This window comes from Ictalurus punctatus, chromosome 16 (assembly GCF_001660625.3).
Source record: "Ictalurus punctatus breed USDA103 chromosome 16, Coco_2.0, whole genome shotgun sequence".
NCBI classification, from domain to species: domain Eukaryota; kingdom Metazoa; phylum Chordata; class Actinopteri; order Siluriformes; family Ictaluridae; genus Ictalurus; species Ictalurus punctatus.
The window spans coordinates 6821963-6847628 of NC_030431.2; the positions used below are offsets into that span (position 1 = coordinate 6821963).

At 39.0% G+C, this 25666-nt stretch overlaps 2 protein-coding genes across 3 annotated transcripts; both read left to right on the forward strand.

Annotated features, from left to right (window-relative positions):
- The first annotated feature begins 2489 nt into the window (after window positions 1-2489).
- tmed2 (transmembrane p24 trafficking protein 2) lies at window positions 2490-10111 on the forward strand. Of its 2 annotated transcripts, XM_053686973.1 has the most exons (5): window positions 2490-2852; window positions 3190-3382; window positions 6837-6857; window positions 7380-7487; window positions 9140-10111. In XM_053686973.1, the coding sequence occupies exons 1-5, from the start codon at window positions 2673-2675 to the stop codon at window positions 9262-9264; spliced, it is 627 nt and encodes a 208-aa protein (XP_053542948.1). In that variant the 5' UTR covers window positions 2490-2672; the 3' UTR covers window positions 9265-10111. The 2 variants fall into 2 exon arrangements, with proteins under 2 accessions (XP_053542948.1, XP_053542949.1); XM_053686974.1 differs by lacking the exon at window positions 6837-6857 and having other exon boundaries at window positions 2493-2852.
- A 1512-nt stretch (window positions 10112-11623) lies between these two features.
- Window positions 11624-25016, forward strand: ddx55 (DEAD (Asp-Glu-Ala-Asp) box polypeptide 55). The gene is made up of 14 exons (XM_017490050.3): window positions 11624-11812; window positions 11901-11951; window positions 12043-12129; window positions 14767-14858; window positions 14938-15000; window positions 15078-15227; window positions 15326-15515; window positions 17312-17394; window positions 17530-17661; window positions 18320-18412; window positions 21692-21806; window positions 22386-22554; window positions 23315-23607; window positions 24474-25016. Exons 1-14 carry the CDS (start codon window positions 11690-11692, stop codon window positions 24654-24656), a joined length of 1824 nt encoding a protein of 607 aa, XP_017345539.1. The 5' UTR covers window positions 11624-11689; the 3' UTR covers window positions 24657-25016.
- The last annotated feature ends 650 nt before the right edge of the window (window positions 25017-25666 follow it).

The window sequence follows — 25666 nt, forward strand, 5'->3', positions numbered from 1 at the left end:
ATAAACGGGCTAGCAGCGCTTTCTTCCATAATATTAAGTTTCACTTTTGCCATCCATATCAGATTCTTTGCTGTTAACAAATGCCTTAAAGTGGATCATGTTTGTAGAACCAAGCGCAACAGCACCACCATCGGTGGTCAGAAAAAATACACAATGATATAAAGAAGTGAGGCTGGGGCTGATTTCCGTCTAGCCCAGACTGTAGATTCATGCAGCCCATGTGTGATTGGTGATTGGCATTCCCTAGATTTCATGTGCATTTTGGATGATTTCCTCCCCACCCCATGATCCCATAAACACCTATATCGCTGATACAGTGGTGTGTATGGCTGTCACTAGACCCTTTTTACTAATAATATCCATCCATCTATCCATCTACTATACCGCTTATCCTTCTGGGTCGCAGGGAACCTGGAGTCTACCCCAGGGTGCACCAGGCACAAGGCGGGATACAACCTGGACGGGGTGTCAATCCATCAGACAGTCACATACATTTTCACACACTATGGACAATTTGAACATGCCAATCAGCCTACAAGGCATGTCTTTGGACTTGGGGAGAAAACCGGAGTACCCAGAGGAAACCCTGGCACCACGGGGAGAACATGCAGGCTCCGCACACACAGTGCAGCCGCAGGAGTCTAACCCCCAATCCCGTGTGAACGTGCTAATCACTAAGCCACCGTGTGCCCCCTTTTTACTAGTAATATTTTCCTAAATCATTGTCTGATGAGGTAGATTACAGTAGATACCTCTGAAAAATAGGCTTTCCTAGTCAATGAACATTATCATTTACATAATTTGAATTACTTAAAATATGAAGGCTGATTGTAACACCAGCTGAAGCGAAAATGTCCTGATATTGATAATTGATTACGTTAGCTTGTTAACTGTTAAAAGAATGCTTACTTGTCTCTTCTGATTTGTCGTTCTACCACAAACGATGTGATGTGGTCATCAATGAAAGCTTTTTGAAATGATTTGTTCATATAGGGCGATAGTTAGGTAGTTTACTCACAAAACATGCTAACCAAACACAGTAATCCTGAAGCCTTTGAAAGGATTTTTCAGGTGTGCTTGACTAGGGATGAATTTAAACTCTGCAGGACAGTGCAGTGGCCCTCAGGACCTGAATCGTCCATCCCTGGTTTAGAAGCTAGTTTCACAGTTTCATTGGCCTCTTCCAGTATATTGTCTGGTATTTGTGTAAACAAAAAATAATGAATTTGTTCTTGGGGCTCTGATGGACTAGAATTGAAGAGGGTGGATTTTAAATAAAATAAAAATGTTTAGATATTTGTTGTTTTATATACAGGTTATTTCAAAAGTCACTTCTATATTATTGTGATGGAATTTCAGGTGCCAGCTTTGTATTTAAAAATAATAATAATAATTTCTTCTCTTGTATTTGTGGACCTCCAGGATATTTTTAAGTATTTTTGTAAAATTCTTGGTGGGCCTGTGGATTATTTACTTTTATCATTATTATCTTTTTTTCCAAACTATCGGCAAAGAATATGACAAAAACATAATATCACGATATTTTATGACATTTATATGATATTTATCACAATATACAGGTTTCCAAATCGCCAGCAAAACAGTAGTGTTGCTTTAAACAATCTAACAAAAAAAAACCCTTTAAACATTTTATTTGATGATTTTATGTATTGACTAAAAAATAACACTGAAAAGGAGGAAAACCTTTTTAATATTTTACCATTTTCAAGATTCATACAGCAGAAAACTTTATCAAACCAACTGCTTGGTTTTTTTTTAACATTAAAAAGTAGAGATAGCACTTTTTCTGTTCTGATACTGATACTGAAACACTGACTATCAGCTGATATTGATATCCATCTGTTATTTTTCTTTTTAAAAATGACTAAGCTTCATTTTTTTAGCGAAGCACTTAAATATGCAGGAAAGCATACATAGTTAAAACACCAGATGCAGCTTTCATAGAAAAATCACTTTCATTTCAAATATAATAAATATACTGTATATGCAATTAAAATCAATCCTAAATATAACAACAACAACAACAACAACAACAACAACAATAATAATAATAATAATAATTCCAATTAAAATAAAAACATTTAACACATTCAATTCTTCCATTTGTTACAGGATCAAGATTTTTAAATAATAATAATAATAATAATAATAATAATTTTCTCCTCTATCTGATCTACTTTTAAATTTTTTATTTTGCTGATATTAGTCTGGTACTGATACTGTACAGTAATATCAACTGCTCTAACACATTCAAATAAATTCATGAAGGGCTGTATAGCTGATTTATTGCATCAGGTGTGTTAGGAGTAGAAACTTGTGCCACCAGAAAACGTAGAAGACGTCTAGACAGATATAAAACTTAATATATGTGCAGTTGACGTGCACGTCGTGTATTACTGGGTATTAGAGTGGGGGTTCTTTTTTTTTTTTGCTTTCGCGTTTGGTCTCGACTGGTTTGGACCTCAGCGCGACCCGTCATAAGCTTTACGTGGCAGTACCAGTGAAGCTCCCTGTTCAACTTAAAAATAGCCTCGGCTCTCTCCCCGTTCCCTCTTTGCTTAAGGAAAGCGGGTCTGTTTAGCATCTCTATACAGACTCTTGATGGTGCTGGTGGATTTATTAGCGCGTAATCACTTCAGTTCGAAGCGAGAATGTTAACGTTTTCCGAGCTCGTCGTCCTGCTCGCTGTTTTGTGCGCTACAGCGAGCGGCTACTTCGTTAGCATCGATGCTCACGCGGAAGAGTGCTTCTTCGAGCGCGTGAACTCGGGCACTAAGATGAGCCTGATGTTCGAGGTAGCGGAAGGAGGCTTTTTGGACATCGACGTTGAGGTGAGAATAGTTGAAATGAAAAGAGCCTTCTGTTTTCCTGTCTGCTGTGGACGCGGAAGCTAACATATGTTTCTAGCTAAAGAGCTATGGAGAAGAGAGGAGGAGTCTTGAATGGCTTCCTGTGCGGGATGTAGTCCACTAGATTTAGGTGTGTGTAGGCTTTGTTTACTTCACTGTGTAGCGCGTCTAGAAAGGAAGCACGCGGCTAATTAGGACGCAGCCATCCGGAGTAACCCTTTCACTAGCTAATGTCAACGCTAGGTATTGAAGTATGATTGTTCTTCTGCTCTTGTGAGTTAACTGATGAAGTGTGGTGACTATTTCGTGTTTCTTGTAGATAACTGGACCAGATGGAAAGCAGATTTATAAAGGAGACCGGGAGTCCAGTGGGAAGTACTCTGTGGCCGCCCATATGGATGGCACTTATAAATTTTGCTTCAGCAACAAGATGTCCACCATGACTCCTAAAATCGTGATGTTCACCATCGACATCGGTGAAGCTCCCAAAGGCCAGGACATGGAGACAGAGGGTAATATTATTTGGCGCTTTTACTTTCTCCTTTTACTCCCATCCGTGTCAAATCGCACCGTTAAAGGGGTCGTTCACCCAGAAATGACGACTGTGTCATCAGGTACTCCCCGTCGTGTCGTTCCAAACCCATGAGCCTTTTCCTTCGTCTTCGGAACACAAGCGAAGACGTTTGTAATGAAACCTGCAAGATTTCTCCGGTTTACAGTCCAAAACTTTCAAGCTCCAAAAAGTTCATAAAGGCATCATAAAAGTAATCCGTGTGACTCCGGCGGTTTAATCCCGGTTGTATTAAGCGATTCAAGTGCTTTTGTGTGCATGGGAAAACCAAAATGAAGTCTTTATTCGTGAAATACTTTCACTTCTTGTAGCCTGGCCTGGGCATTCGTGACTGTAGCCCTGAAGATTTTTTTTTCTTTAGCCGTGAATAATTCTCCATTTTGTCACTACGTAACTGAACGTCAGTAAAAGAAGTGTTGTGATTTTTGTATCTTCAGTGATCTCGTGTAAGACCAATGACCAATCAGACATGGTTTACAGGAAAACGTGTGGAAATACTCGTGTCTTATTGGCTGACAGCTCTCAATTCTGCCAAACACTAGTTCAGACAGTCAGTTAGTGTGCAAAGAAAATGGATATGCACCGATTTTTTAAAATTATTTTTCTTTGTTTATTAACCAGTAAAGGGGTTGAAACTGAAATAGTAACATCCTCTCACGCTGAGCAGGAAAACAAGGAGTGTAAATGTGAGTTCCAGTTTATGTGAACATGATATAATGAGTCCTTATTTGTCACATACATTAAAGCACAGTGGAATTCTTTTCTTCGCATACCCCAGAATGTCAGGAAGGTCAGAGTGCAGGGTTAGCCATGATATGGCACCCCTGGAGCAGAGAGGGTTAAGGCCCTTGCTCAAGGGCCCAACAGTGGCAGCTTGGCAATGCTGGGGCTTCAACCCCCGAAGTTCTGATCAGTAACCCAGAGCCTTAACCGCCAAGCCCCCACTGCCCCCATGATATGAGTAGAGCGTAAATACAGTAATGTACTCCGCACGGTTCTGTAGCAGATAAACCCATAGAGTGATAACTTAGTTGATCCTCTCCTTGGCTATCGAAACCAAACTAGCCTAGTCTCGTGTTAGTTAGCCAAAAAGTTTAATATTTTATCAGTCTGGTAGTCCTGTGAAAAGCGGTAACACCTGTGGCAGGTTTTATGATAATTGGACAAAATTTTGTATTTTTCACAATTTTTTTTAAGCTATTAGCCCTCACATGCAAGGAAAACAGTCCAGGAAACGCCCCTGTCCTACACCGAGTTTACGCTGTAAGAGTTTCAGCTTGAGTTTGCGAGCGAAAATCGCACGTCGGGAATGAATTCCCCAGTCGGGAGTTGAGTCACGGCCTCATCCAAATCATATTTGAGTTGAGGATGTTTTCCACTATGTGATTTCGTTGCTTTTAAGATTAGCACTTGTCACACTGTACAACATGATCCCAGTTCTGTAATGTGCGGAGAAAACACGTGTTCTCTAACGATACACCTGTGCGTAAATGAAATGACTGCATCCTGCTTGCATCATCAGTCGGCACGGCTTGGGGCTCGTGTGCAAAATAGGGTCGCATAAGGATGATCGCGTGTTTTGTTTACATTTCATCATCGCCACTACTGTATTTGTCATTGTCCTATTGGTGGATTTTAGATGAGCATCGCAGCAGTGCTCCGATGTGACTTCGTGCCTCTGCCAGATCCTGGACGTCTTGGGTTGTGATGGCACCAAAGTGAGCACGTTGCATTGTGTTGAAAGACCCCCAATCTAAACTTTTGAGGTTCTTTTACAGCGTCCGATTTGAGTCTGCGACAGCAAAATCGGGCCACATATCGTACGCTGCAAAGCTTTATGTCTCCGAGTGTGAGTGATGCCAGGACACTCATTTAAAAGCCATCGGTAGGAGGGTGGTGTAGGATTGCGCAAAGGTCACGGGACAGCCGCAAATACAGTAGTGGTGATAAAATGTAAGTCAGACATGCTTACAGACTGATAAATGATCCTTATTACCTCGAGCTCACCCTGAGGATTGTTTGTTTATCCAGCCTTGTTTTCTGCACCGGAGTGGATCATGCTGGTTGATGACGTGTGCAGAACGTAACCATTTCCTCCCTCATACAATCTGACATGAAGAACAGTTTATCACACTCGGTCTGTAAGAGAATTCGGCCAAGGTTTACGTTTGGATGCTCTCGCACAGAGGCTTAAAAGCCTGCTGAAAACGTGGGGTGTAAAAATCGCTCAACAGTTTATTTACACTGCTGTCATTTTGCTGAAATCTTGACAAACCTTACAGTAGCGCTTTCTGTGAAGGCCACGTGGATTACGCCCTCTGAATACATTCATAACATGTTATAATACCTTCATGGGGGGCAGCGGTGGCTTGCCGGTTAAGGCTCTAGGTTACTGATCAGAAGATCGGGGGGTTCATGCCCCAGCACTGCCAAGCTGCCACTGTTGGGCCCTTCAGAAAGGCCCTTAACCCTCTGTGCTCCAGGGGTGCTGTATCATGACTGACCCTGCACTCTGACCATCCTGACATTCTGGGGTATTCGAAGAAAAGAATTTCACTGTGTTGTAATGTATATGTGACAAATAAGGACTCATTATGCTGCATTATGCACATTGTTATGCCGCGTAAACTTCACGCCCATGTGTTTATAAATGAAAAGAACACACAAAGGAGTGTTTGTAACAACATCAAATATTAGTTTACTCATTTTTTTTTCCAAGTGACTCAATTTGTTGCTATTACCAAAATGTACATTTCCAGCGTATTACTCGATGTTTTTTAGTAAGCACGGTGGCTTAGTGGTTCGCACATTTGCCTCGCACCTTCAGGGTTGGGGCTTTAAATCCCACCTCCGCTCTGTGTACATGGAGTTTGCACATTCTCCCCTTGGTTCAGGGGTTTCCTCCAGGTACTCCGGTTTCCTCCCTCAGTCCAAAGACATCCATTGTAGGCTGATCGTCATGTCCAAATTGTCCAGGTTGTGTGAATGTGTGAGCATGTGTGCAGTTGTGCCCTGTGATGGAATGGCACCCCGTCCAGTGTGTCCCCCTGCCTTGTTCCCTGGGATTGACTCCAGGCTCCCTGTGACCTTGTGAATGGAAATGGATGGATGGATGGATGGAACAATTTCTCATTAAGCTCGCTGGTATAAATTTATTTAGTAAAGCTAAAGTGGGGGGAAAAACAAAACAATCAAGACCGGTCTCAAAATACACACTGTGAAGTGGCTTCTTTTGGAGTTGGTGCTATAATGTGTTATAAACTCTAATGTATAATGTTGACACGATTGCCTTATAAATGCATTATAACGTAATCTGAGTGCAGTCCTAGTTCAGTATGAATAATAAAATGTGTGATGTACCTTGGCCTTGACTGTTGACTTGCTCCTTTTCTCAGGCGGCGGTGACAGCTGGGATGGTAGGCACAGGCAGCATAAACAAGATCACTTTAACATGGAGATATTAATGCGTTAAACATGCTGCTTTAACTCTAACCTGTGCCCTTGGTTTGGTTTTTATCTGTTGATGAAAAGCCCTTGTTGCCTGTTGCATTGTGCTTATAATAAGATGCTGAGAAGTAACCGGGTGAAACAGTAGTACCGGGTATTTAATGATTATGTTGACAAGTTAAAAAAATAAAATAAAAATCATTTCCAAGTTGGCTGGTCAACAATTTATGCATGTCATGTGCCATAAACCTAAACTTACATTTTGACAGCAGAATGGAAAAAAAGCACTTTGCTTGGCACTTCTGTTGCATGTGCTGTCACTTGTTGTATTTGGAGAAGAAAAAGCAGGAAGCAGTTAAACACAATATTTTTAGTAAGATTCTTTTCTGCTGTGTCTCTCTCTCTCTCTCTCTCTCTCTCTCTCTCTCTCTCTCTCTCTCTCTCTCTCTCTCTCTCTCTCTTTTAATTTTATTTATTTTTTTATACTTCAGCTCATCAGAACAAGCTGGAAGAGATGATCAACGAATTGGCTGTGGCCATGACAGCTGTCAAGCATGAGCAGGAGTACATGGAGATTCGGGAAAGAATACACAGAGCAAGTAAGTACGAGTAACACACATGCACATTCTCACGTTATCGTTCTCTCTCTCTCTCTCTCTCTCTCTCTCTCTCTCTCTCTCTCTCTCATTAATTGAATTTTTTAGAAAGCTTGTCGTGTGAATGATGCTCTGCCATTTTATAGATTCTGTAGTCTACGGATCATATACATAAACTAAAACAGCGTGAGATTTCTTTACCTTAAGTCTTCTCTGCAGAATAGGTCCAATTAATCTCTTAAGGTCCTGGTGGACTCCGTCCTTTTTGTGGAGATGACATTCGTGTGAACAAAATGCTGTAATTTTGAAGAAAACTATCCATCTTCTGAAGGCTTCACTCGGGCTACGTCCCCGTTAATCCAGAGAGATTTGAAAACTGCATTTTCATTTTAAAATGCTTTCCGTCTACACTGGCGTTTTTCAAACGATTTCCGAAAACTGCTCGTCCACACTGAAACGTCTGAAAACGCTTGCGTCCCTGTACTGCACGTGCGTAAGAACGTAAGAAGCTTTGGCCTGAGTCATTTCCGTCAGGCGTTTATTTACTTTCTGTCTGTTTACTTTGAAGACAGTGACCTTAGTCTTTAACAGAGATATCAAACTGGATAGCAGGCGCAGCAACTGCAATACAACATCGTCCACCATCTTGTTTGTTTTGAGTTTAACGGGTCATATGACTAAAAATGCATCCTTTTTTTTGCATGTCTCGGTTTTCTCAGTCCATGCTACAACTCGAAAAGTTTTCCCAGTTGTCCGTTTGGGAGTTGTTTTTTTGTTGTTGTTGTTTTTAAAAAAAATCAAAAACAAAGTCGTCTCGGTGTGGATGAAAGGCCAAAACATAGAGAAAAAGATGCGTTTTCAAATTTATCTGGATTAATATGGAGCCTCGGTGGATGAACATGTTACAGAACAACAGGCCCAGGAACATTCATACAGTCCGCCATAAAGAAACCACAGAGTACGCGAGCTTGTACACCTTAAGAACGTAGGTCACAACCTTCATAACAGTCTTGCTGAAAGTGTACTGAGGTGTTTATGTAGTCTGTTCGGCAGTTCTTTACTCTCCTAACTTCTTGTGCCTACATTCCTCTGAAGCTCCCTGGGCTTGGGGCTTGGTTTGGGTTAAATAAAGGTAAGTATGGCCATATTTTCAGCACAGAAAAAGCAAAACAGCAGTTTAGAAAGCTTTATTAAATAATAGTGGTCAAATCCTGACTGGCGCAACAGAAACGCATCTGGAGATTGTGAGTTTGAATCCTAAGAACACAAAATCGTCCATTTTTTTTTCTCTCTCTCTCTCCCAATCCCTCTCTCTCTCTCTCTCTCTCTCTTGCTCGCTAGCTCGCTCTCTCAAAATCACTGCATCACCCGCCAATCATATGCGTGTAAGAGCTCATGTATGTGGAAGAGGGCAGATAGTGCGCAGTATTGTAAATATTGAAAGTATTTGGCTCATGTCTCAGTGGAAGCACGTTGGCCCGTTATCCTGCCTCGTTGGTAACTGTGGTATGATATTGGGCGGGAATTGACAGATGAGCAAATTGAGAACGTGGAAGGGAGAGGAACCCAGAAAAAAAAAAAATTCATCTTATTGTATTGTTGAAGGTTTGTGTTTATACACATTAACATGTCTTTTTGTTTTTTTCCTCTCCTAGTTAATGACAACACCAACAGCAGAGTGGTTTTGTGGTCATTCTTCGAAGCCCTGGTGCTCGTTGCCATGACCCTTGGACAGATTTACTACCTGAAGAGATTTTTTGAAGTACGGCGAGTCGTGTAAAAAAAATAAATAAAATAAATAAAATAAATAACCACACTTCCTCTCCACTATCAAGACAGTCATTCAGTACTCCAAGGATTGGCTATCGTGCCTCAACAACGTTCAGAAGATTTCTTCTCATCCGACATTCAGTTTCCGTTTTTGTCTTTACTTGTGTGTTTGTTTAGATTTGGTTTAGTTCATTTGGGGAGCTGTGATCTTTCAGGCAAATTTTTGGTGTTCACTTTTAATTTCTTTTAAAGCCCAGTTCTTACTAAGCTGTTTTATTTTGTGGAACTCATTTCTTTTTGCTTCTGGTCTAGTTTAATCTGCGTACTTAATAGACAAACGGTGATAAAGAGGGCGTATCGGCTGTTGTTTAGAGAATGCTTCAAGCATTGCATGGTGTAAATTTCACAATATTGTCTAATGTTTTCAATGAATGATTCAGTTGTTAACTTGAAATGAAAACAAGTGGTCTGATAATTGACTTTTCATGCACACCCTTCTTAGGCTTTTCGACTTCTTTACTTTACATGGCACATAATTAACGTGTATTAGCCAACCTATGGAATATGACTGTTTACGTATTAAAATGGCTTTATTGTATTTTCAGACATTTAAGTATAATTTCCATTTTGCAGGGTTTTTTTTTTTTCTTCTGTTAACTGGGGAGGGGAGTAATTTATGTACTTTTTTACTGTTACATGTCTGTATGGACATTTAATTCTTTAACATTTGCTATAGAAAGAAATTGGTCATGACTACTGCAGAATTGATGGTAAAACTGTACAATATTGTAAAGTAGACTGTTCAAGGGAATTAAATATGAACTTGATTTAATAAAATATGTTCTTTGAAAATCTCATTGTTTTCTCCACATGTTAACTCTTGGTATTTGGTTAGGCTGTGGTCCTGGCAATGATATCACTACAACCAACAACACATATATGGGATTAGTTACCATACCATAATAGTGTGCTATTGAGATTGCTCTATTGTTATTAGCGTTATTTGTGTCTGTGTGCTATTGTGGCATCCGTTCTACGAGCATCCCAGAATTTAAGCTATACGAGACCAATTTTCCTCATGAAGTAAGAAAGCATGACACGGCTGTGCTTGTACTAGGGTTGTCACGATACCATAAACATATCTTACGATACTACACCAGCTGAAGTATCACGATAACAAGTAGTATCATGATACCATGCAATATTGTGTTTAATTCATCATTCAAATCTACAAAATGAACCAAATTTACGGAAATATGTAGATAGAAATAAAAACCAGACAAGTCCAGATTTTTTGTTCGATACTTTTATTAATGAGAATGAATAACTGGCTTTTGGGCTTTTGGAAAAACTCAAGATCATACAATTTGCAAGCAACTAATTCAATGTGCCACATATTTCAGCTACTGTTCCCTAGAACAATGAAATTGTGCAAATGTAAATTGTCATTTCCAGAATGAACACAATATTAGGAATAAATAAGTGAATTTGAAAGGAACTAGAAAAAATCATAACATTGGGAACATTGGCTAACTTACTGACAAATATGGCTAATTTTTGGGTTAGCACAGAGTTTGCTCACCTACTAGCAAACTAAAAAAATTTATTATTTAGAGCAAACAACAAATTAGCATCAGAATCACTAAACGCATCCAAAATATTTTTATATAAAAATATTTATAGTGCTTCAGGGCCTTTTCCATTAAGGCAAGAAAGCAGTACAGGTTACAAAGAAATTAGTCGTGTCAATAATGTTTCAGATTTTGTTTATTTAAAAAATATGTATGATAAACATATTATTTTTGTCCACATATTATTATCATTATTATTATTATTATTATTAATAATAATAATTTTCTGTGTTTAGAAACTAAAATCTAATTTTCTTGACCTGCATATCTATGAAAATGGATACATCCATATCATATCTCTAATTACTGCAGAAGAATTTCCCAAAATGGTGAATTATTAATGGATTTACGTTTGATTTATAAGCTGACAAAAATGGCATAAATGTATTGTTATTTTTTGAACAGCACATGGTATTTTCCTGTTCAAAAATAAATAAAATCCTCTCCTCAAATGTTTTTCTCTTGAGTGAAATAAAGATTTTAATTCTAAGACCATCAAAAGCAAAATTTTTCAATCAAATGTACTCATATTTAATTATGACTCATTTTCATGCAGAACTGTAAATCTTTCTAAAAGTTACAATGCAAAAAAAACAAACCAAAACAAAAAACACCAGCAATCCATTGGCGAAGATTGAATGTGATATATATAGAGCTCTATAGTGCCTCGCCTTTACCACACAAACAATACTGTAGAAACTGACCAAAAAATGGAACGCAGTAACGTGTATGTTTTTGTTCCCACCCGGACCGCGTTCTCTGTTGCACCGAAAGCATGGGAACGTGATTGGTGAAACAGAAAAAATGAAACGCAGCAATATGGAGAGTATAAGCGATGGAAAGTGGGCTAGTTTACCCGTGAAACTTCACGACAGCATACATTTGACCTTGAAGAAGCTGGGGTTTATTTATATGACTCCGGTTCAGGTATTTTGAACGTATTTTCCAGTTATATCTATTTCCAGTTATCTGTTTCTCGGAAGTTCTAACATACTATTGAAATGTTTCGTTTTAGTCAGCATGCATCCCTCTTTTCATGAGCAATAAAGATGTTGCAGCCGAAGCGGTAAGTGCTTTCTCTTAGCATCTGTTTTCAAAAGTGGATAAACTATAGCTGCTGACTTGGACGTGTCTAAACCTCTGGTAAAACGCTGCAGGTCACAGGCAGTGGGAAGACTCTTGCTTTTGTCATTCCTCTGCTAGAAATCCTCACGAAACGCGAGGAGAAGCTGAAGAAAATGCAAGTAAGTGAGAGCAGTCACTGCTGTGTATAAATATCCACCGTGTCGATTCATTATATTATGTTACCCGTGTATCTGTATATCTTATTTTATCTAGATCACGTGATGGATATGAGGTGGGAGTTTAGGATTTCAGCTTTTATTTCCTGGTGTTTACATCTATATGTGTTTAAACAGCATAAAACAGAAACTTTTGTATCAGACCACCCATTTTTTTTATTTCAGCAAAAGTATAGGAGCTGATAAATCTCAAAGTAAATAAAGGTAAATAACACTGAATATTTGGTTGTATGTCCCAAGTCAAGTGTGAGATCACCAAACTGTTGATTTCTTCATTTGTGGTGCTTTTCTAGGCTTTTACATCAGCTTCTTTCAGTTATGAAGCTGAAACTGAAAGAGTTTCAGCTTGAGAAAAGATGTTTCAGAAAAAGATGAAGTCCTTTGTTGAGTTGACAGTGTGTTGTGGATCATTAGCTGCATTTACACGGAAAACAGTAATCCGATTAAGACCATACTTTGATTAAGAAACTACCATGTAAACAGCAATTTTTACTTACCTTAATCTAATTATTGAATTAAGCTCTAATCGAACTAAGACAGGTGGAGTACTCCTGTTTTAGTCGCATTATGGCTGTGTATTACAAACATGTAAACACCTTAATCACATTATGAACGTCGTGTGAGAGTTTTCACCGCATTTTGCGACGGGACACGATCACACACGGCAGTTTTACAATTTACGGCGAGCAAGAGAGTTCGGCCGCATCCCAGGCCGCATCCCAAACCGCATATTTTCCTACTATAGCCTGTAGTGGGGAAAAATACATGTATCTTGGCTACTATATAGACGGTAAGTACACGGTTTGGGACGCAGCCCACGGCTTCAAGCAGTTGTCTATTAGCACATATAGCATGACAAATAATTAAATGCACTTAAAGCGTTTGTAAAAAAAATTTAAAAACCCAAAACTGTATATGGTATCATAACGAAGACGAACTGTATGTTGATGCGTGAAATTCTGGAGGGACGTCGGACGGCATGGCGCGGTGGCGTAATGACGCGGGCTGTTAATCTAATTATGTTCTGTACCATGTCAAACGGGAACATGACTGGAGTATTCTAAAAGCGACTCATGTAAACACCTTAATCACATTATTATCTTAATCAGAGTAAGGTCAATAATTAGATTACTGCTCTCCATGTAAACATAGTCAATGTCTTGCTGCATGATGAAGTTCCTCCTGATTAGTTTGGATGTAGTTCTCTGTAAATTGGCAGAGACAAAGTTCCTGTAAACTTGTGAATTCTGCTGCTACCATCATGAGTTCCATCATCAATCAAGATTAGTGAGAATGTTCCAGAAGATGCCTTGCAAGCACAAGCCATGACACTACCCCCGCCATGTTTAACAGATGAGCTTGTATGTTTAGAATCCTTACTTCCTCCACACTTTGGCGTTTCCATCACTTTGGTAGAAGTTAATCTTGGTTCCAGAACTTTTCTGGCTCGTCTTTCTTTCATTCTGTGTGAATTCCAGTCTGGCTTTCTGATACTTACTGCCGATGAGTGGTTTGCGTCTTGTGGGATGGCCTCTATATTTCTGCTCTCAAAGTCTTCTTTGAATGGTGGCTTGTGATACATTCACGCCTGTCCTGTGAAGGTCATTGGTGATGGCATTGACTGCCGTTTTTGGGTTTTTCTTCACAGCTCAATGTTTGTCATCAGCTGTTGTTGTTTTCCTTGTCTGGTTGCTCTGTACACCAGTGGTTTCTTTCTATTTCAGGACATTCCAAATTGTTGTATTGGTTATGCCCAATGTTTTTGAGCAGTGACACTGATTTATTTTCCCTCTTTTCTCAGCTTCAAAATGGCTTGCTTTTCTCCCATAGACAGCTCTCTGATCTTTATGTTGGTTTATCCTTTTTAACAACAAATGCAGTCTTCACAGGTGAAACTGACGGCTAAAACCAAGAGTAGATGCTTAGTTATTTATTGTTTAAACACCTGTCAGTCACATGTTCCAATATTTTTGCTCGCCTTCAAATTGGGTAGTCTCCTAGAAAATGTGCTATGTCATTTAACACATCTACATATAAATATCAGGAAATAAAAGCGGAATTTTAAAACTCATCTCATATTCATCTTTTGATCTCAAATCCAAATGTCTTCAGTCTACATCACAAACAAATTAATTGACCTTGCTGTTCCAAAATTTTATTTATTTATTGTTTAATGTGCAGGACAGGTGGCTCTCCAGGACCAGAGTTGGGAATTTTGGTTAAAACAATACACTTGTTGTTTTTATTGGTAATATTTGTGTATAATTGGTGGATAACTGAATAACGTAAAAACTGGCAGAATGACAAAACCCCCTGGGCTTGGCTTCATCAAAGCAGTGAATGCAGATATAACACAGAGGCACAAACTTAATCTAGGACAAGAATGCCAGCTTGTTTGTGGATCTATGCCAAATTGCCCCTAGGTGTGAGTATTTCTGCATGGGATCCTGCGATGATTTTCCCAGTGTTCCTGGGACAAGCTCTGGATCCACTATGACTCAGGCCATGATAAAGTTGTTGAATGGCTGCTTGCTACCACTCACTCCTCTGTTTATAGTCATTACTCGTGCCTCTTTTCAGGTCGGCGCTTTGATCATCACACCGACCCGAGAGCTGGCACTCCAGATCAGTGAAGTTGTGGGCCAGTTTCTTGAGGAATTTCCTCAGTTCAGGTCTGTTTCATGGCTATAAAGAAGTACATTAATATTTCTGGCAGAAACTTGATCTTGTGTTTCTTTCCAAATATTTCAGGCAGATTCTTTTAATTGGTGGAAGCAACCCCATTGAAGATGTAGAAAAGTTCAAGACCAGTGGGTGAGTGGTGACTGGTTTTGGCAGTTAGATTGGAAATCAGATTTAGTCCAGTGTAATGTGAGATATTTAACCCGTAGAGCCAACATCGTGATTGGAACCCCTGGGAGGCTGGAAGACATGTTCAGGAGGAAAGCTGATGGCCTCGACTTGGCCAGCTGTGTGAAGTCTTTAGACGTGCTTGTTCTAGATGAAGCCGACAGACTGCTGGACATGGGCTTTGAAGCTAGGTGCTGTTTTAAACTAAACTGAATTCTCTAGTAGTTAGAAAAGCAGCCTAGTCCAGTTTAGACCACCTCGGTTAACAAACCTTCTTCCCCTGTTGCAGCCTGAACACTATTTTGGGCTATTTGCCCAAGCAGAGGCGCACAGGGCTTTTCTCAGCAACACAGACTCAGGAGCTGGAGAAGCTGGTGAGGGCTGGCCTCCGAAACCCGGTCCGGATCACGGTGAAGGAGAAAGGAGTGGCAGCTACAAGCATGCAGAAGACTCCATCGAGGCTTAGTAATTACTACACAGTAAGCAGCATGACAAGGATAATGTCTACTTTGGATATCAGAAATGAAGTGAAGTAAAGCTTACAGTAGAGGTCGACTGATTGATCGGTTTTGCCGAATAATCGACACCGATAACTCAGTGGCCTCTAGAGTTCACTGACAGATTTTGTTGTGTTATTTGAAGTGTTTATTTTTTATTATGCATTTTGGATATCTCTATTTTTATTTGTTATTTAGAGTGTTAATTTTTGGTTCAGTTTGGCTGTATATCTTTTTTTTTTTTTTTTTTTTTTTTTAAGTTTAATATTCATTAATAGTTTATTAATGGCACCCTTGGAGAATATGAGCAAAGAAGGCTGTGAACATTTCTTTATTGTTTAACCATTTGATCTTTTGTTTAAAAAAACACAAAAATATTCTGCTCTCATGGAGATCAAACAATTGCAAACTCAACAGAGGTTTATCAAAAAAAAAATCTTTGTTACATAGGTGTACCACAATTAATGGCACCCTTCTAGTCAATACTTTGTGCTACCTCCCTTTGCCAAGATAACAGGTCTGAGCCTTCTCCTATAATGCCTGATGAGTTTGGATAATACATGGCAAGGGATCTGAGACCATTCCTCCATACAGAATCTCTCCAGATCCTTCAAATTTTGAGGTCCTTTTTTGTGTTGATTTTGATGTATGTTTTGGATCATTGTCCTGCTGGAAGATCCAACCACAGCCCATTTTCAGCTTTCTGGCAGAGGCAGTCACGTTTTCATATAATATCTGTTGATATTTGATAGTCCATGATGCCATGTATCCTAATAAAATGTCCAGGTCCTCTGGCAAAAAAAACACCCTCACCACCTCTGGTGTTTGTTGTCAAAAAGTTCTATTTTGGTTTCATCTGACCATAGAACCTGATCCCATTTGAAGTTCCAGTAGTGTCTGGCACACTGAAGACACTTGAGTCTGTTTTTGGATGAGAGTTGGGTTGTTGTTTTTTTTTTTTTTTTTCCCTTTGAAACCCTTCTTGTGGTGATGTAGGTGACTTCAGATTGTCATTTTGGAGATGCATCTAACTTCTGCAGTTCTCCAGCTGTGATCCTTGGAGATTTTTTGTCCACTTGAACCGTCCTCTTCACAGTGCGTTGAGATGATATAGACACACGTCCAATTCCAGGTTGATTCATAACATCTCCAGTTGACTGGAACTTCTTAATTATTGCCCTGATGGTGGAAATGGGCATTTTCAATGCTTGTGCTGTTTTCTTTTAGCCACGTCCCATTTTGTGAAGCTCAACAACCTTTTGCAGCAAATCACAGCTATATTCCTTGGTCTTATCCATTGTTATGAATGACTAAGGGAATTTGGCCTATGTGCTGCCTCATATTTATACCCCTGTGTTTGATTTCCATGAGAGCAGAGTATTTTTGTGAATTTGTTTTGAGCAAAATATTAAAAGATTAAACAATAAAGACAATTTTTCAGACCCTTCTTTGCTCTTAGTTACCAAGGATGACAATATTAATGGAGGGCATTGTATATTAATATTTTATATATTTATTTCATATTTAAAAAGTACAGTACATTTGTAAAGTCATGTAGAATACATGGTAAAGTCAGTATTGTTTTTTTTTTTTTTAGCAGTATTTTACTTTGAGTGTTATTTCTTAAAAATTCAGTGTGAATTTTAAAAACTCTCGGTTGATTAATCGGTTATCGGCAGGTACTGAACAACTTATCGGTATAGCTCAACTCTAGCTTACAGTTGCATGCAAAAGTTTGCACACCCTAACTGCTTCATTTCATCTCATCTTTCTGGCAGATCTGTAGAACAGAAGACAAGTTTAACACGCTGGTGGCTTTCCTGAGACAGCACAAACATGAGAAGCAGCTTGTGTTCTTCAGGTGTTTGCTGAAAGCTTTTGTGCAGAAGTGAAACAAACGAACACTCGTGTCCTTTCTTTCACGTTTTATCCACCTTCCAATTACTTTAAAGCTCTCTCAGTGTCTTTATTCTTAAGCTGTTTGTTTATTTCACAGCACATGCGCCTGTGTGGAGTATTTTGGAAGAGCGCTGGAGGTCTTTATCAAAAACGTCACCATTCTTTGTATCCATGGTAAGATGAAGGACAAGAGGAGCAAGATCTTCTCCGAGTTTCGGGAATTAAAGAGGTAACACCTTGTTTTACTGTAGCGCAGTTTTTTCCTTTTTTCCATTTGTTAAGGTATCTATTCATCACGTCTCTTTCTTTGAGGACGTGTGTCTTTCCTTGCACAGAATGGTTTATTGAATTAAAAATGGGGGAAAACTTTTCAAATCTATACAGTAATTAATGAAAAAAGAAGTTTGTTGTGCAACTTCTTTTAACTAGTCAGTGGAGGTTTATCCATCATCCGGAACTTCTGAATGTAGTGTTAATGAGTCAAGGGAAAATATATTTTGCCATACTTGGTATTAATCAATCAGAGGAGCATATTATTTAGCTCACTTTATGTTTTCCTGGGTTAAATGGTGGTCATAAAAAAGCCCATAAGTCCATGTTTGTGTACTAAGGCTTCATTTTCTTCAATTGTCTATTCATTAACATGACAACATATCTGCACATTGTGCATGTGTCACATATTAGTACCTGGTTTTGGATGTTTGTTTCTGAACATTTTTTACAAATGCAAGTATGAGTAAATGAGCACGGTATCATATTGATACCCAATACCAGTATCAGTGCAACCTTCTGGTATTTATAACAGTTCAGGATGCTTTAACTTATTATTAGACTACGTCGGTTAAATGATTCATTTCCAGCTTTACTGAGATGTTTCTAACATGCAGCGGGATACTCGTGTGCACTGATGTGATGGCAAGAGGCATCGACATCCCGGATGTGAACTGGGTGCTACAGTATGATCCTCCAAGCAGCGCAAGGTAAGAACACAGCTAGTGGTGGTGTGGAGATAATAGACTGCACTTGTATGTGTTGATAAGGATGTTCAGCATACCCACCGACCAGTTACTTCATGTTTGATAAATAAAGTGGCTTTCATAATTGATGGCTTTGGAAATCGATAAGTGTAGGGTTATCACAGTTTTACAGTTAGTCACTGTGTATGATCAGATAGTGCTTCCAGCTGTAACTCACTAAATGCACAGAGTAACATGGCGTTTCTGACCTAAACGAAACCACCGTCTGTATTTAGCTAAGCAGCTCTGAATTTTTCCGCACTAGTTAGATTAGTTATTTATTTATTTAATCTGCTCAGTTCTTTACCTCACAGATACTCTCTCTTTCAGTTTATAATGACATTGAGACCAATACTGACAGTGGGCCTCATTTGTCAAGCTGGATACAAATGAATTTCTTCATAAATTGTTTACATAAGACATTTGGTATTCATGAAAATCCTGTAATAAAAACAAGTACTCGTGCTACTGAGTGTGTCAATTTACGCATAAGAAGACGAACTCAATGTAAACCTCGATTGATTGTCTTCAAGTCATGTAAATCGCGAGGAGTTACTGCATTTTTATATTAGACTTATGCTGTCGAGTTTAAATAGCTTGTGTATTTTTAGTTACACACACAAATTTAAAAACGTTTACAGTGCTGCTTGAAAGTTTGTGAACCCTTTACTATTTTCTGTATTTCTGCATAAATTTCATTTGAAATGTGAAAAATTCTAAAATTAGATCAAGAGAACCCAATTAAACAAACGAAGCAAAAACATGATAGTTTTTACATTTATTTATAGAGTAAAATCATCAAACATTGAATACCTTCGTCGGTAAAAGTATGTGAACCTTGACTTTCAGTGACTGGTGTAACCCACTGAGCAGCAATAACTTCAACGTTTTTGGTAACTGGTGATCAGTCCTGCACAACAGGTTGGAGGAATATTGGCTCCTTCCTCCTTACAAAACTGCTTCAGCTCAGTGATGTTGGTCTTCCTTGGTTTTTTTTATTTTTTTTTTAGGTCCAATATTTCTATTGAGTTAAGGTCTGGACTTTGACTTGGCCATTCCAAAATGTTACATTTCTTCTGCTTTAACAATTTCTTTGTAGACTTGCTTATATGCTTAGGGTTGCTGCATGACCCACTTATGGTTAAGCTACGTTCACCTGTAGAATTTGCTGGTACTATCCAGAATTCATAGGCCCATCAGTAATGGCAAGCTGTACTGTGCCTGAGGCAGCAAAGCAGCCCCAATCCATGATACCCCACCACCATGCTTCACAGTTTTGGATGTGGTTCTTATGCTGGAATGCAGTGTCTTGTTTTCACCAAACATAACGCTTTTCACTTAAACAAAAAAAAGTTATATTTTGGGTTCATCTGTCCACAGAACATTCTTCTAATAGACTTCTGGCTTATCCATGTGGTCTTGAGCAACCTTCAGACAGGCAACATTGTTCTTTTTTACAGTAGTGGCATCCTCTTTGCTATCCCGCCATGCACACTGTCCTTGTTCAGTATTGGCCTGATGGTGGACTCATGAACATTGATATTACTTACTTCAAGAGTGGCCTGTAGGTGCTTAGGTCTTACCTTGGTGTTCTTTAAGACTCCATGTAATATTATTCGCCATGCCTTTGGAGTGATTTTTGCTGGGCAATCACTCCTTGGTAGTTTGGCCTTTCAGATGTTGTTATGCTGTTGAATATTATTTGATTTTTATTGGTACAGAGGTGAGTCAAAATAACTTTTAGAAAATACCTTCTACTTGTGAGAAAGTATATTTTTGTGTGAGCTTTGCCTTTTATGGAGTTTTGTGGGTGTCGCGAAATGCATATCAGCTATGCCATGCACACGGCTGGTAATTTACCAGACGAACCCAGGTGAGCATTATTTCGGGTCCTGAAGAGGACACTGAAAACAAACAACAACTGAAAGAACCTCCAGTGCAACCTTGGAATAATCAACACAAACAAAAAACAGTTGGTGATGTCAATGCGTTGTTGACTTGCGGTTATTGCATTCAAGGGATATGCAACCAAATATTAAGGGTTATTTACTTTAAGACTATCCCTACCAGTATTTTTGCTCACCTAAATATTGGGTGATCTACCACCAAAGGTGCAATGTACTAATCTGTTTAACACATCTATCTATATCTATATCTATCTATCTATCTATCTATCTATCTATCTATCTATATATATATATATATATATATATATATATATATATATATATATATATATATATATATATATATATATATATATATAAAATATAAAATATAAAATCAGGAAATGAAAGCTGAAATTGGACTACTCTCAAAACTGGACTACTGCAACTCACTACTCTCAGGCCTCCCAGCAGCTCCATCAAACCCCTTCAAATGTTTCAGAATGCAGCAGCACGCCTCGTCTTCCACCAGCCCAAGAGAACCCATGTCACACCTCTCTTCATCTCCCTTCACTGGCTTCCTGTAGCCGCCCGTATCAAATTCAAGGCCTTGATGCTCACCTACAAGACCTTGTCTGGAACAGCACCCACCTACCTCAACACCCTCCTGAAGGCTTACGTTCCCTCACGCAATCTGCAATCGATTAACGGCCGACGCTTAGTAGTGCCTACTCAGCGTGGCTCTAAGTCCCTTTCCAGAACCTTCACACTATCTGTCCCTCAGTGGTGGAATGAACTTCCGACCTCAATCCGGACCGCAGAATCTCTCACCATCTTCAAAAAACAGCTAAAGACCCATCTCTTCCGCGAACACCTAACCAACCAATAACCAAAAAAAAAAAATTTACTCTGGCACTTACACCTCTACTCTGCGCACTTCTTCTGGAACTAGTAGCACTACTTGTATTGTTCTCTGCTTGATATATCGCTTTGCTTGTATTTTCGCATTTGTAAGTTGCTTTGGATAAAAGCGTCTGGTAAATGAATAAATGTAATGAAATTCTGATGTATCGTTCTGTATTCATTTTTGATCTCAAACCCAAATGTCTTCAGTGTATTTTGAAAACTATAGAATTGGCCTTGCTGAGGGGGACTGTATATAAGGACGTGGAAAGATTTCATATTTACTTTTCCCTTAAACTTTCACCAGCTTGTGTGTTTTTAGATGGTCGGTTAATAACGTGATTCTGTGACGTTTTTAAACTAGTTTACCATACCGTGAAAATTTCAAAACTTTCTATATTTCAAAATTAAATAAAATAGTTCCTCTAGATGACTGTACGTTTCCCTCCCGCAGTTCTTTTGTGCATCGATGTGGCCGAACCGCTCGTATCGGAAACCGAGGCAATGCTCTAGTCTTTCTCCTGCCAATGGAGGAATCTTACATCAGTTTTCTGTCTATCAATCAAAAAGTAAGTGTTAGTGGAACTTGGTTTATTTACATCATACATTCATCTTATCTGTTCAAAGTGCGTGCTTGGTTTCTTAGAGAATCTTATGTTTTCATGATTTAACATTTAACCCGAAAGTCCTGTAGAGCCCCTGCTGTGCTCAGCTGGACCAGGTGTGTGAGCAGTAGCTCTGTACAGGACAGGGTTTCCCCCTAAACCCCAGAGTTATAATGATTGAGGCCAAGTCTCTAATAATAATAATAATAATAATAACCAAATTGTATGATGTTATGCATATTTTCTAACCTGCAGTACGGCCGTGGTTGTTAAAATGACTTGCTGTGATCTTTTGCAGGATATGATGTGTAGGTGTCATTGATATGCAAGCATTTCATTTGTCCACACACTGTAATTGAAGCTTGCACTATTCTTACTAGTTTAATGATACGCAAACATCAGAAAAGAATGAAGTCTAAATTTCCAGTTTCATCTGGTGTGGAACAGTTATGCCATAATAACTTTATTACCACATATCATCAGTAATTGAATAATAATGAATTCAGAGGTGAGTTGAATGAATAAATAGCTTGTGTCCTGCAGTGTCCCCTCCAGAAGTATCCTCCTGTGAAGGACGTTGTGGACGTGTTGCCCAAACTGAAATCTCTTGCTCTTGGGGACAGGGCTGTATTTGAGAGAGGAGTGAAGGCGTTTGTCTCATTTGTCCAGGCTTATGCAAAGCACGAGTGCAGCCTGATATTCCGACTCAAAGGTCAGTGCTAATTAGTGTCTTTTAGTGCATGTACATCGTTTTAACTCCTTTGCATTTGCTCTTAAGAAAACATGCATTTAAATGGCAGGCATAATCTGTGAGGTGGGGGGAAGGAAATTTTTGTGGAAGGAAACAATGGTATATTGATAAAGAAAAGATCTGATGGCTGATAGAAGATTTGATGATGTTTCAGAGTTGCTCCGTCTTTAAATAATTTACATAGTGGTATGTAATGGAAATGTCGAAAGATTCACGTTTTATTAAGTGTTTTTAAAGTTGGATGGATGCATAGCAAGTACAAACCTGTCCATATTTAATCAGCATATAAATATTTGATTTAAAACACTACAGGGTGTTATATAATAGGAAATATTCAAAAACAGGGTTGTGTGAAGCAGAGACACTGTTACTACTCCATATTCCTTTAAAGACATGTCCTAACGTATTTTATTCCTTACATATAAAAATAACATAAGCATGTTCTACTGTTCTAAGTAAGCCTAAAATATGTATTTGCTTATTTAATATGGACGTTTAGAGTTTATAAAGTGTGATCTGAATAATGAGCTTTTTTTCTTGCTATCTTGATCCAAATTTGACCTCGGCTGAGTCTGCTTGGTATTTTTTTTACATGCTACAGAGTTGTTGTTTTTTTCCCCTTTTAATGTATCACCTGCCTCTGTATATACTTTAATTGAATTTCATGAGTATTTTTAGAGGCGTGTCCCTAATACCTCTGTTACCTCGTTGTGTCTGTCAGATCTGAACTTTGCCGCTTTAGCTCGAGGCTTCGCTCTTCTTCGTTTGCCCAAGATGCCCGAGTTGAGGGGCAAGACATTCCCCGACTTCGAAGAGATCACGGACACAGACTCGATCCGTTTCAAGGACAAGAACCGAGAGAAACATCGGCAGAAATCGTTACAGGAGAAAAAGGAAAAGCAAAAGCAGGCACTGGCCCAAAAAAAGAACTTCATAAAGAACAAAGCCTGGTCCAAGCAGAAATCCAAGAAGGATAAGAGGAGGAAGGTGGCTGCCAAAAGGAAGATGAATGAGGTTGGTTTTGCAGTCTCAATTTCTGATTGGTCAGGTGTTGATTAATTACCTTTAACAGCAGCTCTGACGATAGTGCCGGCTGCAGGGCAAATCAAAGGTTTCTGTTAATGTGCTCATTCTAATACATTATTCTTTTTTATAGTAACGGTTAATGCACAGGGACTTGGCTGTCTAGGGGGCCCCACATAATATAAGACCAATAATAACGTGATTACAATTGTGTTATTATTTAGCGAATCTTCCTGCAAAAAGGTGTCTCCAGTATCAGTGTTTTGAAGCAGTTCGTGTTCCACCAGAAGAGAGTGTTCATAACAGATTAGCTTGTACTTTCTGGTTTCTTGGTAAACAGGACAAAGTAATTTTTGATTTATTAGAAATAATAAGAAAGACACACATGCATAATATTAATAAATTATATATTTCTTTTAATAATTCCCTCCCCCTCGACCCCCCCTCGCTGATCTGTCAGCAGCACGTCGACATCAGTATGCAAAACGTATGTGTGTGTTTTATCCTAATAATTAGCGTGTGACGATGCGTGTGTAGTGCAAAAGAATATGGACAGATTTCTTAAAAGAAAAGCTCCAGATGCTTCTGGACCATCAACTTCATCCTCATGTAGCTAACGCTATCTAGCATCATATCACACCACATTATTTTCTTATAAAAAATGGATCATTATCAGCACATCCCAAGTAGTTCATTCATTACTTAGTCATTTGGCAGCGATTGAAGATTTTGGGCTCAAGGGTGTACATCATTTCTGTCTGACCTTTTTCTGCTCAAGCATTAATGGCGGTTGATTCAGAAACCATCACAGTTACAGATCTCAAGTTAGTTTGTTTTAATGCCTGTTTTTGTCTCAGGGATCAGACGTGGATGATGAGGACATTGACGAGCTTTTGAGCGACACACGTCTACTGAAGAAGCTCAAGAAGGGAAAGATTAGCGAGGAAGACTTTGATAAGCAAATGAGTACAGAAAGAAATTCAAAGCATAACAGAGCAGGTCCCTCTCATGAGGACGGCGCAGAAGGAGGGAGTGAATGAACACACAAACCGGGTCCGTTCTGCCGAGATATCAGTGTGCTGTATCAGCACAGGCAAAAGTTCATACAACTTTGTGGTTTCATATTTGTTATTGTTGTATATCAGATTGTGTAATAATTAAAGCCTGGAGGATTTCTGTGGTGAGAGGAAAACTATACATGTATTACAGAAATCTGATTTTGTGAACAAATTTTAAGAATTTGACATTTGATGATTATTATTTCATACGATCTCAAAAGAGGCTTTTCTGTAGTGTGAATTTAAACATGTTTTGCAGAAAGGGGGCGAGAGCGCATCTTCTAGGGCAGAGTTGTGTTTGCAGAAAATCTTCTGTAAAATAAATGTCTGTGTGTGTGTACATTACTGTGTTGGTGTGACATCTTTTATATAATTCCTAATAATTAACTGAGGTGGTTAGAGTACATACAATACAACAGTGATCATTTAAATCAGCATTAGATAGACCTGAATTGCATAACAGTAATAACTGTAAGAGATGTCCCAGTTTTGGTGTCAGGGCTTTTTTCACAGTCCACAGAACAGCCTGAAAATTTTGTAATTAAAACAAAACTAGTTTAGATCATTCCTTACAGACGATGGGCTGTCCTGATACTGAACATTTATGGTCTTCTTGTACAGTGTCATGTACAGTTGAGTACCACACTTTGTGTACATTCAGGACAAAATTAAGACAAATATATTTCATACTAATAAGACATGTGCCCAGGGACATGTTTGCCTTGTGCCTCCAGGGTTGGCGGTTTGAATCCCACCTCTGCCCCGTGTGTGTGGAGTTTGCATTTTCTCTCCATGCTTCGGGGGTTTCTTCTGTGTACTCCAGTTTTCTCCACCAGTCCAAAGAAGAATAAAGTTGTGGGCTGATTGGCATTTCCAAATTGTCCGTGATGTGATTGTATGTGCGATTATGCCCTGCGATGGGCTGACCTCCTGTAATGGGTGAACCGACAACCGACAATCCCTGCTTGGGGGGGGGGACAATAGAAACCTTC

Coding starts and splice junctions, on each gene's coding strand:
- tmed2 (XM_053686973.1), top strand. CDS start 2,673: ATGTTAACGTTTTCCGAGCTCGTCGTCCTGCTCGCTGTTTTGTGCGCT. Junction 2,853..3,189: donor TTTTGGACATCGACGTTGAG/GTGAGAATAGTT, acceptor TGTTTCTTGTAG/ATAACTGGACCAGATGGAAA. Junction 3,383..6,836: donor CCAGGACATGGAGACAGAGG/GTAATATTATTT, acceptor TCCTTTTCTCAG/GCGGCGGTGACAGCTGGGAT.
- ddx55 (XM_017490050.3), top strand. CDS start 11,690: ATGAAACGCAGCAATATGGAGAGTATAAGCGATGGAAAGTGGGCTAGT. Junction 21,807..22,385: donor TTCTGTCTATCAATCAAAAA/GTAAGTGTTAGT, acceptor TGTGTCCTGCAG/TGTCCCCTCCAGAAGTATCC. Junction 23,608..24,473: donor CCAAAAGGAAGATGAATGAG/GTTGGTTTTGCA, acceptor TTTTTGTCTCAG/GGATCAGACGTGGATGATGA.